The following is a 19,497-nucleotide window of genomic DNA, read 5'->3' on the forward strand; positions in this document are numbered from 1 at the left end:
AACTAAGGTCTGAAGAGTATGACTTTCCTAAGTTCTTGTAGCTAATGATTAGCAAAGGTAATATTTGAACCATGTTCTTTGACAGTATATATATATATATATATATATATATATATATATATATATATATATATAGTGTTCTTTTAATCTAATATGCTGCCACGGTCAGATTTCAGTGAATAAATGAACTTGGATGAAGAAAAAATTGCACCTTTATTTTCACTACTAACTGAAATTTAGCATTTTCTTCAACATTAAAAAATAATAGACTGAGATGATTTCTGCAGACTGATAAAACAAAACAAACAAAACAATCATTGTTACCAGGACAAATTCAGCTTGTAATATGAATCCCATTATTTATTTCCTTGATAAGCAATCAGCTAGCTTCTTGAAGTTCTTTGGTAACTGGGAACTCAATTACCTCTTGAGATAGTCTATTCCTCTTTTGAATTGATTTAATTTTTAAGAAGTTAGTTCTTCCGTATATTAAGCCAAAATCTGCCTCCTTGTAATTTCTACCCTGTTAATTCTAGTTCTTCCCTCTGGGTCAAATTCATCTCTTACTTTCAAAAATTTGAAGATAATCATCTTTGTTCCCACCCTCTTCAAGTCTTCTCTTTTCTGGTCCCAAAGTGTCTTAGTGTTTTTAAGAAGTATGACCAACGATGTTAACTTTGAGTTTTAGCTTGGCTGAGAGATCATATGATCAAAAATCTAGAACCCAAAGAAACCTTAAAAGATCTAATCCAAACCACTCATTTTGCAGAAAAGGAACCTGAAACCCAGAGAGATTAAATGAATTGCTCAAGATCACACAGATCTTTGACTGACTTCCAGTTAATATTAAACTTAAATTTATTGTTTTAAAATAGTTACCTCTCTCTTTTGAAAACTAGCATCAAGTAATTTAATTTATGTAGAAGTAGGTTCTTATTCAAAATTTATAAAAGAAGTTGTACATTTGCCTTTTGAGATAGAAAAACTTGTACTTTTTTTTTTTGAATAGGGTTTCTTTTCCTATGGTTTTTTTTTTTGGTCCGGTTGGAAGTTTTCTCTTTGAGGTCCTTAATATTTACAAAGCAGAAAGGGTAAAGAGAAAAATTAAAGCAAAATACAAACTTTGTGATTCTTTTTGTCTGTAATTGGAACTTTGCTAAAAATTAGGTTCACTGTAAGGTCTTGATTTTTAAAATTTACAAAATCTTTGAGTTTTCCTTTTATTACATGAAAAGGGGACTTTACTATAGAGATTGTATGAAGCCTGTCTTCATGAGAAAACTTGGTGATCCTATGGGTGTATCTGTAAATATGTATTGTACATATTTATATGTTTACAATACGTCACGTAATTATACTTTAGCATGGCATCATAGAATCAAAGAATTTTAAAGCAATCTAACCCTGTTCTATCTCACTTTCACAGAGGAAGAACCCTAGAAGACCTAGAGAGGTTGAAATGGTTAGTAGAAGAGCTAGTATACCTGTTGGAGAAACCATTTTAGATATTCTTAAATATCAGTTATTGAGATCAGAAAAGCTTAAATATTTCCCTTTGATCTTAAAATGATGAAAATGCCAGACATTTAAAAGATCTTTCCCTCCCCAGCTAAAAATAAAATTAAAAACATTACTTGTAAAATAATGTGACTCTGACTTTCCATCCCAAATGCCTTGTTTTTCTAGTCTCATCAAAATGCAATCTCTTATGTTATTTGTCCAAAGTACCAACTGGAAGATACTTGCTATTTTTCCACTCAGCTAGTCTCCCCAGCACCTAGCCTTTACAAACTGTCCCCTTGTGAATGGACCTTTTGAGGGTTCCAAACACACTGCAGATAAATCAAGCTCCTATGACCAAAGCCCATTAAAAAAAATGTGTCCCCTGAATTTGCACCCTTGAAATGATTAAGAAAAGGCAAAGAAAGCAAAGGACAGCTAAGGAGACCTGGAAGTCACAAGCAATTAGCCTCCAGATTTGTGGCTACAAACAGAACAGTGGGTCACAACATGTAATGGAAGGGAAGGTGGTGAGGCAGGAGGTGGGGAGGATTTTTATCCCCTTTAGGAAAATAAAAACGTCAGGAATCTCACTCTCTGCGATCTTTCTCAGCCTGAGAATAAAGGCTCCCCCCCACACACACACACCCTTACTGCCCCCACCACCACCAGGCACACTCAAGTTCTATGCATGTTCCCTCACTAACCACACCCATAGAATGCTATGAATAGCAGTTAATAATGAGCTGGGGACACATGGGATGAAAGACAATTTAAGGGTGGTCACAGATTTTTTTCCTCTCTTCCCTTCTTGGCTTTGCAAGAAGCAGGTGCCTCCTCTGGGTGTCCCCTCCCCCTCCCCACCCCCGGGCATCTCGCAGAGGAAGAAAGCGCTGGACCCAGTGGGGATGGGAAGAAGGCCCATCAAAAGGGAACAGTGACTAGGAAGGCTGTCTCCTTTCGACAGACAATGGCAGGGCCACTCGGGGTGGGGAAGTGGGCAAGCTGCTTGGGAAGGTTGTACGGGTGTGGGAGCAACCCCCAGAAGAACGGGGAGGGGCTCGTCCAGAATGAATGGTGCAATCAAACCCTCGGGGCTCTTGGGTGGGTGAGGCCTCCTATACCTGAGGAGGGTGCTAACTGCAACAGCGGCCGCCGTCTCCCAGCTTAAGGAGAGCGACTCATACCCACTGGACAAGCTAGGGTGGGCTTTGAAAGGGGGAATGTCAGCCAGGGAAAGGGAGCCGATGGGAGCAAAACTCCCCTTATGTCTGCCAAGCTAGAATGGGGAGCTCATCCATTGCCTAGTCGGCCCCCGAAGTCGAGACTTTGAATTCAAGGCAGCCTTGCCCGGGTTAGAGAGGGCACTTTGCACGTACAGAATGTTCGGCGGACTGGTTTGGAGAGCCGCAGGCCCTCTAGCAAAGACAAAGTTGTTGAAGATGTTTTTGAAGTCCTCACATCGTAGAAGTGCCAAAGCCAAATAGGCCTGCCCAGCCTGCAAGGCTCTTCCTGCTCCCAACCTGCTGCCGCTCGCTCTCCCTCCAGGCGCTTTTGACCCCATCTTCCCTTGTCCTCACGCGCTGCTGTCCCCTCTTCCACTGGGATTCCCGGAGAGTTAATGAAATGCTAATCTGCATCTAGGGGAAGGCTGGGGTCTGGGGGCCCGGGAAATCGCACCATTTTCAATGCAGTAGGACCCCGGGGTGTAAAAGGACAAGCAGATCCCTCTTGGAAGCCAATTCCTCTACTTCCTCCCCCATCCCCCCACTGCCATCCTTGAGCCTCCCTCCAGCTTCTTCAGTGTGTGTTGATTTAAAATCTTAATTGGGGGGGGGGTCTTTCTCCTCAAATTGCCCCCCCCCCCTCATCCGGGATTACTTAGAGATGGGGGTGGTGGTGGAAGGAAGGTGATTAAGGGCGGGGAGGGGGAAGGGGGAAGCGCAAGAAACACAATTCTAAATGCGCCGCTGCCTGGTGAGTCCCTTTTGCTCTCCAAGGCCCAAGCGAAATGGCTGGATTATGTAAGTAACATCTCACCATGTGCTTACCACCATCTGTTAATATCTTGGTACTGGAAAGTTTGGTGCCTGAGGCAAAGCCAGGGTTGGCCGGGAATAAGATCCATTTTAGACCTTCTTCCATAAGCATCCTGGACAGGGAATTTCCCCTCTTTTTTTTGTCCTCCTTCCCCCTCCTTGCTGTGTACATTCGTATGGGGGGAGATTGTAAAGTATTCGTCGAAGGGTGATCCCTCCAAGCATGCGATTGGGGAGAGGAGAATCGGGAAGGATCGCCCCAGGATTTGAACCTCGGGATTTGAAGATTGTGTTGTCCTCTTTGATTGGATTTGGTTGAAAGCATTTAGGGCCTCCTCTAGGTGAGGGATGGGTGGGCAGGGAGGATGCAAAGAGGGGAAAAGTACATCCCTTTTTCGGGAGCCCTTCTTTCCCACAAACAAACGCCCCAATCCCCGGAAAGCTTTCTAAGGTTTGTACTTCAAGTTCTATGGAGTGATTCGCTTCTGTTTACTTTGAAAGCTGTTGGTTAAACAAACATTACTCTGGAGGCTCATAAGCTGTGGGGTTCCCAAGAGAGAATCTCCGCAGCTGCTACTTGCTACTGATCTTGTGGCATTTCACTTTCCCCCCCTTTTGGGGGTTTTTTTTCGGAACCATTTCAGGTTATAGATTTGGTTTTTCCCGGGGGCATCAGTGATTTGGAACTCCCTGGGAGAGAAGACAGTCTGTGGCTCAGTACGAGGCCAGGCGCTAGCCCTAAGGGTTGGCTTTTCTTCCTTGCTCTTTCCGTGTGTGTGTGTGTGTGTGTGTGTGTGTGTGTGTGTGTGTGTGCCAGTCCGAGTGCCCTGTGCATTGCTGTGTCTGTCAACATCCCTAGAGGTTGTCTCCTGAAATCCATCCCGATGCCTCCCGTTCTAGAAACCAGATCAGATCGCGATCCCCGGGCTGGGGTTTTAGGAAGTTTGGTAGTCACTGGCCGTGGTTTAGATGAAGTAGTCACTTGCTCATTCCCACTCAGTACAAGGGAAGAAGCGAAAGGGAGGGAAAAAGTCGCTCCAGGAAGGAAATAGTAAGGTGAAGTTCATTTATTTCATCCACAGGCCAAAGTGATACTTATTCTATTAATGGCAAATAAATTCATCAATTGCAAAGACTTCTTAAATTTGTAATGGCAGAAACTTCAGAAACTTTATAAACTCTTAAAATTCTTGGGGTGGAAAGGAAGGGGTCCTATGAAGCCAGTAGCTTCTTGTTTTCAGAGATTATTCCTATCTGGTCTTCTCTCCGGGCTGCTCGGACCCCTTCCTATGAAGAAAACAGATGGGAGAATGCTAGCAGATAGGGGAGATAAGGGCCTTGTGCCTTGCTTCTTTTAGAAACAAGAACAGTAAGGATAAAAAAAAAAAACAGCGATCCAATTTGTGGAGAGAAAGCTTGTAAATGGCAAGCTTATTGTGAAGAGCAGGGAACAAGGGCGACAGGATTCCACCAGCAAAATCCTCTTGCCAGAGGTTGCAGGCTCCGAGTCCTCCTGTGTCTCCCTCGTGTCGGTAGTTTCGGTCTTATTTTAAGTAAAGCCCGCTTCTCTACAGCTAAGGCCGGCTTCAGAATTGAGGAGGACCTGCAGTACCGCAAACTGCTGCAGGGAGGGAAGTGCAGGAGGAGGGAAGAGGGGTAGAATAGGTAACCAAGGAGCAGCTGGAAGGGACAACGAGAGGAGAAAAGCCCATCTCTGACCCCTAAGTCAACACTGTCCTTAAGCCCCTCCACTGGTGAATCCTCCACTGAGTCTGGTTAAAGGAGTAGAGGCGGCCTCAGGAACTTTTCTCTCAGACAATTCCTCACGGTGAGTGTATGAGTGAGTGAGTGAGTGAGTGAGTGAGTGAGTGAGTGAGTGAGTGAGTGAGTGAGTGTGTGTGTGTGTGTGTGTGTGTGTGTGTGTGTGTGTGTGTGTGTGTGTGTGTGTAGCATGCATCTGAATCTTTAGAACAATAGAAATGAACTTTTAGACTAAAGTTCAACTAATGTGTTTCCGAGGGAAAAGTCCACATCTAAATCCTTTGGGGAGCCTGTCTCCCCTACTCCTCCCCCTCCCCCTTCCTCTCCCTTGTTGTTTCAAATGCCAGACTGGGCAGATGGCTTTAAGGTGTAGAGGGCACGTCTCCCTGACTCCTACCAATTTCTTTGGGAGCTGGCATTGGCTTCTATTTGGAATCTGCGATTCTTAACGCCAGGAAAGAGAAAAAGAAAAAAAAATGAAGCAACCCAAATTTCTCCCCAATGTACCAGATTATCTGGAAAATACCCGAGAAGGGTATTATGGGGTCCCTGTATCTGATGGGAATTCTGACTTAAGTCCTTTTACACCCAAATCTAAACTCTCCTACCCCAATTAAATTGTTTGATGGAATAACAGAACACTGGAGGCGTATTTGTGTGTCTCTGTATGTGTCCAGGATAAGGGCTGGTGTATTATGTAGGCTGATTTTCCCCGTGATCTCTTTTTTCATCTTAGCCGAAGAGATTTAACCTGGCCGGTTTGATTTTTCTTCTCCTTTCCAATGTTTTAATTCTGTGCCAGAAAGTTTCCTGCGGTGCTTGGATGAGTTATCATCGTTATTTTTTTAAGAGAACTTTAATATCCTCCTTCTCACAGTTTGATGGTTCTGTGGCTGAAATTAAAAGCGTCCAAGAAAAGGGGCGTGTGCTTGTGTGTGTGTGTGTGTGTGTGTGTGTGTGTGTGTGTGAATTCGGGAGGGGTTATGGTGGTTGGTGGTGTTCTGGCTGTTTACTATTAACACACTTCATAAATCTGCCATAATAGTAGAGGTGCAAAGAATGATCACAACCTTTGATCTGATTAAATTCCGAGTACTGCAGTGGAGGAAACATGCGGCTCCTCTCCAACTACCCCCCTCAAAAAAAAAAACCGAAGGAATGTAATTCAATCAGTACTTAATGGACAAGGTATGAATTGTTTTTGACTTCTCAATCCTTGCAAGTCCTTGATTCCATAGGACCTAAAGTTATACATTCGATGGTTTCATTAAAACTATTCTGTCCCTCTTGAAAAGTAGAAAGTCTAACAATCCCAAATGATGCCCTTTGATTATACTTGTATCTTGCAAGTTTTAAGGATCCCTTTCAAATGTCTATTCTCTGCTTTTTTGAATGTGTATCTCTGTCTTTTTGTCGCTGAATTTCTGTGTCTCTGAATCTGTATGTCTCTCAATAATATCAAATCGAAAAATATTCTTAAGGCATTGTATTGGTGTCTCAATGCAGAAGAGGGTAAGACCACTTTCCTAAGAAGCTTCCTAAATTGCTTACCCCGGCTCCCCAAAAGTATGTTCAAGTTGGTCAAAAATGCAGAGCTCCATCTACCTCCTGTCTCCCCAGGACGAACTACCAAGTCACAAAGTGCCGGAGCTAGGAGAAAGCTAAAGATCACTTAGGTAGGTCCCCTCCCTTTATTTACACTGGAGCAAATTGACTTATTTATTGTTTGTTGCATGCAGGGAAATTGTTCGGTAATACTTATTATATCTTTTAAGAAGACTGCCGAGTCTAGAAGTTAAAATGATGTTCTCAGAGGGAGCCAAGTGCATCTCCTTCTCCCAAGAAATGTAGGGCAATCGCTTGGAATTCGGACAATTCTTTTCCCACCCACTTTATTTGGTGCTTTTTGAGGAAGTGTGAAACGTCGAACAAATGTCTCCCCAACTTACCTGTTTGCCAAACCCACATGTGAGGATAAACAGACGGAGAGCGAGCGAGAGAGCGAGAGGGAGAGAGAGAGAGAGAGAGAGAGAGAGAGAGAGAGAGAGAGAGAGAGAGATGGACAGAAGGACAGACAGGAAAGAGGAGAGAAGCAAAAGTGACATTTTGATGTACTTCGCATAATTACTAAGTAAATGAGCTAGTTTGGGTGGCTTCCCCTCCCTTCTCCCTCCCCATCCTTCCAGCCCTGGTGCCTGCAACACCCTACGCTTCCGATCTACTTCTCGTTGCCTTCTTTCCTCAAGTCTGAGGAGCGCTTGGCCTCTCTGGGGGCGCGATCAGTTCTAGGAAGAAGATGGGGAAGGAAAAAAAAGACTCAAGTCCAGGAAGAGCAAGTCTCGGAGGGAGCTGGCCGCGCTCATCAGTTCGCTTTGCATCAGCTCGCCAACGGCTAGCTCCCCCGAAGCCCCCGAGGTGGTGGCGATCTAGGCTTCTTCCTTGCAACAGGGGAAGGGACTGGGGACTCTGTGTGTGAGAGAGTCTGGGGGAGGGGGAGGGGAGGGGGAGTGCTGGGAGGGATGGAGGAGGGGTGGAAGGCGGCGAGGGCCCAAGGGGGGGGTGGCCCTCTCTCCTCCTCTTTTTCACATCTCCCCCACCCCTTTTATTTTTTTTTTCCTCCCAAGTTCTCTTGCCTCGCTATCCCCCCTTGAATCCGAAGGCGCCTCCCGATTGGGTGCTGAGTCTGGGTACGTCAGTCAGACTGTGACGTGCAGTCTTCCTGTTTCCTTCAGCTGTGTCTTAAAGTAAATCTTGTGGAGCGAAGCTCAGCTGTGTGAGCGCTCTGAAATTATACACCATTGCAGCCAGGCAAAGCAGAGCGGCGCAAAAGAGCTCTCCCTGGGTCTGTCTCCCTCCCTCTCCTCCTCTCGCTCTCTCGCTCCTCGCTCCTCTCCTTTCTCCTCTCCTCTCTCCTCTCCTGTCCTCTCTTCTCCTCTCCTCTCTTCTCCTCCTCTCTCCTCTCCTCTCTTCTCCTCCTCTCTCCTCTCCTCTCCTCTCTTCTCCTCTCTCCTCTCCTGTCCTCTCTTCTCCTCTCCTCTCCTCTCTCCTCTCTTCTCCTCTCTCCTCTCCTCCTGTCCTCTCCTGTCCTCTCCTGTCCTCTCCTGTCCTGTCCTGTCCTGTCCTGTCCTCTCCTCTCCTCTCCTCTCCTCTCTCTTCTCCTCTTCCCCCTCCCCTCCCCTCTCTTCTCCTCTCTTCTCTTTTCTTCTCCCCTCTTCCCCCCCCTTCTCTCTCTCTCTCTCTCCTCTCTCTCCTCTCCTCTCTCTCTCTCTCTCTCTCTCTCTCTCTCCTTTCTCTCTTTCTCTCTTTCACTCTCTCCTCCTCTCTGTCCCTCTCTATCACACACATTCGCCCTCCCTTGTCATAATTCAATATTCAACAAGAGCAAGACATCAGCGTGTGTGTGCGCGCGCGTGTGTATTTTCCACTCTTTTCACCGGCAAAAAAACCAAACCAAAAACCAACCCCAAAAAACAAAAAAGAGAGAGAGAAAGAGAAAGAGAGAGAGAGAGAGACTCAGTTCCATCGCTTTTTGCACTGAGTAAGTATCTTCTTACCTTTCCTACTGTCCCCCTCTTTTTTTAAAAAAAGAAAAGCACTTATAATGGCTTTTTTTCTTGAATGAGAAAGAAAAAAAGGACTTATATTACTCATACCCATGTAAATTTTTCTTCCAGGGGAAAATGCAATTATTTAAATGAATCATAATAAAATAAATCCTAATGATTTCTAACCAGGAGCCTCAGTGGGACTCATCACTCTAGCCTCCCAGTTCCTAAAGAGTAAGTGATTTGGTTGTGGGTATGTGTGTATGAGTGTATGTGTGTGTGTGTTTTTACAATTTTTTTTCTTGGTGGTGGTGGTTGGAGAGGGTGGGAGGTTGGTATTGCTGTTTCTTGACTCTTGATTTTTGTCACCTTTTGTTTACTGTTTTTGAGGCTTGAGGGGAAGCTTTCTTCTTTTTCTCCCCCTCCCCCCTTCTTAGGAGAGAGAAATTCAAGGTGGGTATTGTTACTTCGCACTGCTCCTTTTCTCCAAACCGCTTCCCCTCTCTTCTCCCCCCACCTCACAAACTCCTAGGCTGGTCTCCGTGTCCTTTCTCTTTGTCTTGTTTATTATAGCTGCCATTCTTCTTCTCTCTTCCAATTTGCTTGTCATTTGCATACCTTTCCCTTCTTTTTTAACCCCAGCAAAGGGGTGGGGGAAGTGGAGGGGGGCAGGGAAAGACCCGAGACTATTACTTTCTTTTCAAAGACGTTGTTACGAGCAAAAAAAAAAATGAAGTCAGTTTTCCAGAAATTTAGAAATTGATTCAATGACAATAGCGGAGTGCATTTGGGTCAGATGAATGGAGTTGCAGAGTTGAGTTTAGGGTGGGGGGGGCAAGGTTTCGTGATTTGAGGGGTGTAGTATGTTTGCATGGGCATTTTGAGGACCAGTGATGGAGAAAAAGTGTTATAGGGGCCAGAGTTGGGGAAGCAGTGAATGTTCTTGGGTGGCTGATTCCAGAACCAAAGGACACCCCTCCCCCCCCCCCAGTTTACTCCTGTCAGTTTATGGTGTTTAGGAAGAACCAGCATCCAATAGAAATGGTACCTAGAGTTTTGCCCTCACTTAGCCTAGTTAAGAGGTCTGAGAAGGGAGGAGTACGCAGAGATAGATGGATAGCCAGAGGAAATAAAGAAGGAAAGAGAAAACTGCTATCTTTCCAGAGTGAGGAGATCAGGAAAAAGATCTTGAAATGTGTGTGGAGCTGGGGATGGGGGGTAAGGGGTGGGAAGGGTAGTCCTTACAGTGTTTTTTTTAGGTTTTTTCCTGTATTTTGTATGTCTTTGGATAAGCCAGCAGGTTATTTGCTGTTTGGAAAGAAAATGAAGGTTGGGGGAAAGGGTCGTTCTTTTGATAACTCTTCCAAACTCCTCTGGACAATCTTTCCCACCCCAATATCTTTCCTCGCCCAGCTTTTCCCAAAACTGAAGCTGAAGAGTATGCCTTCAGGAGGAAAGGTACAGGGGATGACTGATATCTGGAGGGGAGGCCAGGAGGTGGGTGAGGGAAGAGTTTAAAATAACTCAAGGAGACAGGTTGGGGTGTGAAACTGGCATTCTTGGCAACCCTGAACCCTTAGCCCCAGGGAAAGCTGAGGACTCACCTGCTTGTTTGTATTTTTCCAAGAACATTTATTTGTGTATGTTTGTATGAGTGTGTGTGCCTTGTTTCCCTTTGAGCACAGAAAATTAAAAAAAAAAAACACTGGCAAGTATCCTTCTTTTAGAGAGAAGGAGATGCCCTGTTCTTATACCCCTTTTCCTTTTCTTCAGCCACCTCCTCTTTTAAATTATATATCTCTTTATATTTCCTTTATCAAACTGTGAGGTCTGCTAAGAAAGTGCGCATGGGCAAGGCTAGACAGGTGTGTTGTGTCAAGAAAGACAGGTGCAAGTTCCCCTGTGTTTGTCTCTCTGTGCAGTCCCAAACCACAGTGCTTGAGGGTTGTCGAGGTTTAAGAATTTATGAGTGTCCTGGTTGATAGGATTGTTCAGGCAGAGAATAATTAAGCTGCTGGTGGGTTTTGAAACTGCCATGTGATATTTTTAAGAGGTCTTTGGCAGCCCCTTTCCTGGACTCTTCTTAGACTCTTGTCTTCCAGGCAGTCACAGTTACCCCCACCTCCATCACACACATAAACACACACACACACACACACACACACACACACACACACACACACACACAAACACATACTTTGGGCAGCAGGTGGAAGAACAGACATTGCCTGTTCCTTGACTTTCCTGTGTTGTATTTCACTTGTTTATCCTCCTAGGTTTGTCACTTACCAAGAGAAAGGACAAGAGGAAAAGCAGAGACAATACTTTATTTTTACATTTTTTAAAACATATGCAGTGTGTGTGTGTGATTACCAAAATCAAATCCCTCTGCCGCTATTAAAGTTTATCATTGCAATATGTCTTATACCTGACCAGAAAGAATAGATCTGTATGCATGCTTACAATTTTCTGAAAAGATGGAGAGTAAAAAGAAAAGGAGGGTGGATTATTTATGAAACGCTGCCATCCAGAAAGTAGGATGTAGCTGTCATTGCATCAGATGTGAGTCAGAATGGATGTCCTAAACATTGTTGTACCTGTGGAAGAAAGCCTGAAGTTCTATGAATTTGCATTCTTTTTTGATGAAAGATATAGCCTGTTAATAGTAAAGAGTAGCTCATTAAAACTTCTTGTCTTTATGAAATTGAGTGGATGTTGTAGAGAAGTAAAAGAAAAAAGATGTAGAAAGAGCATTTGTTCATTCAACATGTATATGTATATTCAAAACAGACATGTCTCGTGTAATTAGTTAAATTCCAATGAAAGATATTAGAGAGTTGTGGGAGAGAAGAAAGTGGAAATGAATCCCTTCTAACATCATGAAGTCTTAGAAGCTAGCTCATTTTTTTTGTCACCTTGGTTTTGGGCTTTTTTTAATAAAATGAATTGGATGGTAGCAAGTTAGATGGGTGAATTTTTTTAAATTTTGCTTTGTTATTGTTTCCATGAATATGGAATTGCATGATGCATTTATCTTTTAGATTTCAATACATTCAATACACCTCTTTCTTAGTTGGTTTTAAAGTTTTCATGTGCCTAAAATTTTATTTATGATCAGATTCATTTGTTTTATCTTTATTAAAGTTGTAATGGAAGCTTATTTGTAAGTTTGTAACTCTACCTTGTATTGTTCTGTTAAGCTTCATCATATTATTCTAAAGTAATGCAATGCAACAAATCTCACATAATCTTTGTTCACACTTTTTTTCTTTTCCAACATCTTTCTTCTCTAAGCAGTGCATGAAATCTTTAAAAGTATGTTCTGCCTTAGGCTATATACATTTAGACTTGCTCTACAGTTATTTAAGCAGTAAATAAACCCTTTCTCAATAGTTTCTTAGTAAAATTCCAGGCTTGTGGCATATATGTAACTGATAGTATTGATAAATTTTAAGATTCAGGTTTCACAAAGTGCATTATAAGAAGGCTACTTGCTTTTAATAATATAAAAGTTGGTTATGATTGATATTTGACCTCAGGATTCTGATTTAGCATCTCTCTTAAGTTGGAAAGACAATCTAGGCTAGGAAGTTCATAAACCTTATTGCCCAGTGAGTATTCGTGGGACATTATGAGAGAAGTTAATGATTATTTAGATATTCTATGAGAAGGAGAATTTGTAAGTTTTCCCCTTTTTGTTTATTTTTGTTTTACTTAAGAGTTGGGTGAATTATTATTTTGAAAATATATCTGAAAATGCTTACTTGTAAAACTTTGCTACCCCAGCACGTCTGTTATACTTATTCTTAAAGGATGGATGGCATTGCTTTTAACATAAACTTAAAATCATTCGTTTCAAAGATGAAAAATTTAAGGAATTTTTGATGATGTGAAAGAATCTTAATAATGAAGTAGTCATTACTTCAGAACTCTGTTACTATGGTAGGCACTATTGGCAATACAATCATAACTAATTGAAGTAGTAATTGGAGGGTAATGGGTTCCTGAAAGTAAATGTCGAGCTTTTTTTGCCACTAATAGGAAGGAGAAACTACCGAAAAGAAAAAGTTGCTAATTAACAGAATCGAATTTGTCACTTTTCAGTCATAGTAGGAAGAGCTAAGTGATTTGGGGGCACTTAAATCACCTGATTTTTTTTCTCCCCTTCAGATTTATGTATTGCTAGATCAATTAAAATGTTCCCTATTAATGACATTCGATTTCAATTTCATAACTACATTGACCTAAGTCAGTTAGAATCTCATCCAAAGGCTGAATCTACTCAGATGAAGTCAAGTGGAGAGTCAAACAATTTATTCAAATAATTTGATCAGTAGAGACAGCTAATATAAATAATTCAAGCCAAAAAACCCCACCTTTTCCCTTCTCTTCTCCATAATAAATTATTTTGCCCAAATTATCTAGAGAATCCCCTAAGCTCAGTCAGCCTTGATTTGGAAATATGGGCATTGCAAAAGTAGCCTCCTCTTCTGTAAAAGCAGAGAACATTCCATTAATAAATTAATATAGTAATGTTCCCCTGGAATTTCTTACTAAATAGTCTTCTATTGTTAGCCCTTGATCCATGGTTTTCCTAAAGATTCTTTATGCTATATTGAATACCAAACACTTAAGATTTTACCAAAGTATCTTTTGAAGCTGTTCATTCCTTATTTGACCTTATCTGAGCTTTTCCTCGATAAAACTGCTGTGCTTGCATCCCTGTTCTATAATAGTTTTCAAATCATATATTATATGAAGTTTTACATGCCAATAGAGACAGCCAAATAACTACACTACAAAAAAATCACATATGTATTTTCAGTCATAACTAAAGGAATTTTCAGGGAAACTGTGGATATCTTGTCAATAATTTGTTACCTCAAATTCCCATACTGTTTTTAATGTCCTTGTGATAATAATGTTTTTTACCATTATATAAAGATGTATTTTCATTCCACTTATATGCTAAGTAGAAATATTAAAATTCAACTTAAATGAAAATCAGTAATCAGCACAATGAACAGTTTAGTATAGATATTGTGAAAAGTTTTTAAATGTTCTCAACTGAGAGGATAACACCATAGCTTACTGTCTTGATGCTCTAAAGAATTTTAAAATGTAAAATCACAGAAGTCTTTTATATGTAGTATAGTTACATACACATATTTATATAAATTACTTCAAATAAATTGGTTTGCAGATATCTCATTTAGAAGGATAATTCTGATATGGTAGCTATCCTCGCATACATTTATGAATTATGAAATAGTGCTGAAAAATATAAAATTAATGGTAAGAATCATCTGACCTTACTTTCATGAGTTTATCATTCAAACAATATTACTCCAGAGTCAGTAGATCAAATGCCATATTCTTTCTGAATCAGTTTGCACATTATTTTCTCTACATATTTGGTTTGAAATAAATTTTAAAGGGCATTTTTACACCAAGACCTGGAGCTCAATGTGTCCAAGTTTTCTCAACATTCACACACACAAACACACACACACACACACACATACACACATGCACTCACATGCACATACACACACACTCACATGCACACACACACACACGCACTCACTCATATACATATATATGCTTCAAAGATACATGGTAGAAATTATTAAATATATGGTCAGAAAATGTTGACAAGTTGAAACAGAATTTCCAAAAATCCTTTTAGTTTGATAGATTTAGTGTACACTCCTTAGATTTTTCTAATTTTAATTGACTTTAGAAGCCTGTTTAATTGACACTCATCCTATGGTGAGGATAAAAGAAAAAGACAGTCGACTGAGCAATATTATTCCCAAAACCTTATGAAGAATCCAACTCTTTCTTGGCACATATGAGATGCTGGGATACAGCTGTTGATACCTGGGTTAGATGAGAGGAAATGCAGTTGACATGAAAAAAAATGGCAGCTGGAAAGGAAGGATGCCTGAGGATGACCTTCTGCTCTTTCTCATAGCAGTATGTAATTTCCTGAGCCACTGTCTCAGAGATGATGTCCCTATGACAAGGACTTTTTAAAAAAGAAATTCCAGATTTGGTGTTAAGGTAAACAGAAAGAAAAGACAAAACACACAAAGAGTGCTAAAGGTTTTGATTGGGACTTAGTTCATTTTTATGACTTTTACAGATGGAGGTGAACTCCAAGTATTTGAATGAAGGAAAAGGTAAATGTTAAAAACTGATGTCAGGGTTCTTGATCTTTGAAAAGTTAATGTGAAAAAAAAGTTCAACCTTTTTAGCTCCTTCTCCCTTCACAAACTCCCTAAAGCCTTCAAATTATTTAGGTCTTCCTGTGATCATTGATATAAGTTTGTTATCTCATCAAGCCATCTCTCATGGATCAATAATCATTTAGCCATGTTTCTATTTATTTAATTTTTTAAATTGTCTGTCCCTCTATCTGTGTGTTTTTCTGGATCTTTTTGGTTACTGAAAAATCTCCTGCCAATTACACTCTTGATTTTCCAGACCTAAGTGAAATGTACCTACAGCATGTCTCCATGGGGCTTGTAATTGTGCTTCTGGTTTTCTGTAGCTAACTGGTTTCATTAATAATTTCCATATAGTTTCAACATTCAGAATTGCGTTTTGAACAAACTATTAAGTTTTTCCATCTTAATTTAGAGGACCCATTTTGAACTCTTGAATGCAAAGAGTTTGAAATGTAAGCAAGCAGAGTATTTCTTTCATAACAATCGAAAAGAGAATCTCTGAAAATGCTCTTAACCCATCCAAACACTGTGGGCAAAAAAAAAAAAACGGCAGGAGGAACTTTGATGCTTTACACATTGCTACTATCTAAGCATTGAACGTTTTCTTGATTTTTACAGGTTATTTCATGCTGAAATTATGCCTATTTGCATGGATAGTCATTCTTTAAAACTAGCCACAGATGCAATCCTAGGGAGCACGTAGATGTTTTTACAGGTGAACCGAAAGAGATGGGAGCTGTTCCAAAAAGCCTGCATGCTGCCTTTGGCAATATACCCTGTTATTGTGAAGATGTGCTCTGTTAAGCAAATGTGAAGTTTAATATTAGATAAATGCAGCATGAAAAATATTTTCATTTTCTTAGTATAGTGTTAATTGTAACCAAAAGGATGTCTTCTCCAATAGTTTAGATGAAATTTGAGTCTAGCATCATGAGTTAATAAGTCACAAATTGTGTTGAGCCTTTCATAAAATGCAAAGAAGTATGTTCTCTCTTTGGATTGTATTTCTGGGAAACAATGAGAGTTCACATTTTAAAAACAAAGGTATTTTCCTTTTCACACATTTGACTAATGCTGTGATTTTTTTTCTTTCATCTTTCCAGATTTTCTTTCAGTCTCTGTCTCTTTTTTAGTTTGGTGCAGGAAATAGAAATCTCTATAACCAAAAAAAAAATTGTATGTAGAAAAGCTTGCTTTGGGCATCCAAGGTATTATTTTTGGAGCAGATTCTGAAAGAAAACTTATGCTAAAATTGTTATTCTTCCTTATGCTAAAAATTTGTTGTTCTATATTTCAATTTCTAAAATATACACGTAAATGTGCTAAAGAATATCCTCCTTTCCAGTGGAACTAACTTTGAAAGGAATTGATTCATAAAAGGACATAGTTTACAATATCACCATAACTAATGTTAGGTCATGGTATCACAGACCACATTTTTGGTTGATTATTATTGGTTCAAATACCCATATTAAACCAGTAGATCTATGAAACTATTCATTCCATCTTTATTTCAGTGTTAAAATTGATCATTTCAGTTATAGGATTCTCCCTTGGACAAGTCAAACAGAGTAATTTTAATCCATTAAAAAAATTCTACCCAGTTAAGTGAAAGGGGATGTACCAACTTCCTGCACTGATTTGACAAGACTTTTCTTCCATAGCATTAAAAATGCAAAAATTTTTAGGCTGTAATTGAATTTTAATCCAAAAAAAATTTTTTAGAGATTTTTAATGTCACATTACATACTAAGGAAAGGCTACTTTCATCTTCTTTTGTAATGTCACTCAATGCCCCAAATTTAATCATTTTGGGGTTTTTTGGTCAGAGGCTATGTTCTTCTAATCTACTCTTTCTTCTGAAGATAAACAGTATCATTTTAGGCATTTGTGCAAGAGAATCATATTACTGGTGCTTAAGCAGTTTTTGCCTTTTTTTTAAATCTTAATCCATCTTAAACCAGTGGAGCAGAAATATTTAAAAATGTTTCATTTCAAGCAGAGTGCATAATAAATTGCAATAATTGTAATGTGCCATAAATCCCAGAGCCTATGCATTTTGCATTTTATTCAGGATTGAGGTCAGGAAATTTGGAGAAATTTAAAGAAAATGATTCATCAGTCCTTTTGTTCTGTTGGCCAGGGTCCCGGGATTCTTGAGCTGTGCCCAGCTGACGAGCTTTTGAAGATGGCACAATAACAGTCCAGTGATGCCTGACCATGACAGCACAGCCCTCTTAAGCAGGCAAACCAAGAGAAGAAGAGTTGACATTGGAGTGAAAAGGACGGTAGGGACAGCATCTGCATTTTTTGCTAAGGCAAGAGCCACGTTTTTTAGTGCCATGAATCCCCAAGGTTCAGAGCAGGATGTTGAGTATTCAGTGGTGCAGCATGCAGATGGGGAAAAGTCAAATGTACTCCGCAAGCTGCTGAAGAGGGCGAACTCGTATGAAGATGCCATGATGCCTTTTCCAGGAGCAACCATAATTTCCCAGCTGTTGAAAAATAACATGAACAAAAATGGTGGCACCGAGCCCAGTTTCCAAGCCAGCGGTCTCTCTAGCACAGGCTCGGAGATACATCAGGAGGATATGTGCAGCAACTCTTCAAGAGACAGCCCCCCGGAGTGTCTTTCCCCCTTTGGCAGGCCTGCCATGAGCCAGTTTGACATGGATCGGTTATGCGATGAGCACCTGAGAGCTAAGCGGGCGCGGGTGGAGAACATCATTCGGGGGATGAGCCATTCCCCCAGCGTGGCGCTGCGGGGCAACGACACGGAGAGAGAGATGGCGCCGCAGTCCGTGAGCCCCCGAGAAAGTTACCGAGAAAACAAGCGCAAGCAGAAGCTGCCCCAGCAGCAGCAGCAGAGCTTCCAGCAGCTGGTGTCGGCTCGGAAGGAGCAGAAGCGAGAGGAGCGCCGACAGCTGAAGCAGCAGCTGGAGGACATGCAGAAGCAGCTGCGCCAGCTGCAGGAAAAGTTCTACCAGATCTACGACAGCACCGACTCGGAGAACGAGGACGACGGCAACCTGTCTGAGGACAGCCTGCGCTCGGAGATGCTGGACGGCCGGGCCCAGGACTCGGGGGCGAGGTCCGACAACGAGCTGTGCGAGCTCGACCCCGGCCAGTTTATTGACCGGGCCAGGGCCCTCATCCGCGAGCAGGAGATAGCAGAGAATAAGCCGAAAAGAGAGGGGAACAAAGAGCGGGACCAGGGGCCCCCCTCCCTCCACTCGGAAGGCAAGCATTTGGCCGAGACCCTGAAACAGGAACTCAACACTGCCATGTCCCAAGTGGTGGACACTGTGGTGAAAGTCTTTTCATCCAAACCCTCCCGCCAGCTTCCTCAGGTCTTCCCACCTCTTCAGATCCCCCAGGCGAGATTTGCAGTCAATGGGGAAAACCATAACTTCCACACCGCCAACCAGCGCCTCCAGTGCTTTGGTGATGTCATCATTCCAAACCCCCTGGACACCTTTGGCACCATGCAAATGCCCAGCTCCACAGACCAAACAGAAGCACTGCCCCTAGTTGTTCGCAAAAACTCCTCTGACCAATCTGCCTCTGGCCCACCGGCTGGTGGCCACCACCAGTCTCTGCACCAGTCTCCGCTTTCCACCACCACAGGCTTCACCACATCTTCTTTCCGCCACCCTTTCCCTCTCCCGTTGATGGCCTACCCATTTCAGAATCCATTAGGTGCTCCCTCTGCCTCCTTCCCTGGGAAAGACAGAGCCTCCCCAGAGTCCTTAGACTTAACTAGGGAGACGGCAAGTCTGAGGACCAAGATGTCATCCCATCACATGAACCACCACCCTTGTTCACCAGCACATCCGCCCAGCACAGCTGAAGGCCTCTCCCTGTCTCTCATAAAGTCTGAGTGTGGTGATCTCCAAGATATGTCTGATATTTCACCTTTTTCCGGAAGTGCAATATCCTTTTATTTTTCCAACATAAAAAGTGTTTTCTGAAAAGGTTGAAGGGGTCAGAGAACCATGTAGATTGATCTGATCTTACATTTTAATGTGCTGCTGCTTTCTGTTTCAAAGGAAAAAACAAGTCTACCTCCTTGACATTCTTCCCCCCCCCCTTTTAGATAACATACCAGCCTAGAACTACTACCAGACCTTTGCCACTTGGGAAAGATGAGAACTTAAATGGTACCCTGTATTTAGCATATATCTTTCCAGTAATAGTTTTCTATTGTTCCCCTTCTATTTCCTGAGGGAATTTAGAGACTTTTTTTTTAAATTCCTCTTTTAAACCTTAGTTTGAGTCATGATGGGAGATAGGAAAAAAACTTTTCAATGGAGGAATTCATTCCCCAAAATAATTTAGAACCATCAGAAGCTACTGACCCATTTAGCCAGTAACTCTTATTGTATAAAAGTCTCACAGAGAAAATAATTTTTGGTGGAA

The 19,497-nt window shown here is 41.7% G+C and overlaps 1 protein-coding gene across 7 annotated transcripts in view; it reads left to right on the forward strand.

The window, feature by feature from the left end:
* The first annotated feature begins 5,199 nt into the window (after positions 1 to 5,199).
* PROX1 (prospero homeobox 1) overlaps positions 5,200 to 19,497 on the forward strand; it is a 61,951-nt gene continuing 47,653 nt past the window's right edge. For 4 of the 7 annotated variants that reach the window (XM_074222648.1, XM_074222652.1, XM_074222653.1 and 1 more), the window contains exons 1-3: positions 8,562 to 8,838; positions 8,975 to 9,079; positions 17,222 to 19,010. In XM_074222648.1, coding sequence (XP_074078749.1) covers positions 17,289 to 19,010 — 1,722 coding nt within the window. In that variant the 5' untranslated portion in view covers positions 8,562 to 8,838; positions 8,975 to 9,079; positions 17,222 to 17,288. Of the gene's footprint in view, positions 5,368 to 6,387; positions 6,489 to 8,561; positions 8,839 to 8,974; positions 9,080 to 17,221; positions 19,011 to 19,497 lie in introns of those variants that run through there. The other 3 variants (XM_074222650.1, XM_074222651.1, XM_074222649.1) reach the window with 3 other exon arrangements.

This window comes from Macrotis lagotis, chromosome 2, assembly GCF_037893015.1.
Source record: "Macrotis lagotis isolate mMagLag1 chromosome 2, bilby.v1.9.chrom.fasta, whole genome shotgun sequence".
In the NCBI taxonomy this organism is placed as follows: domain Eukaryota; kingdom Metazoa; phylum Chordata; class Mammalia; order Peramelemorphia; family Peramelidae; genus Macrotis; species Macrotis lagotis.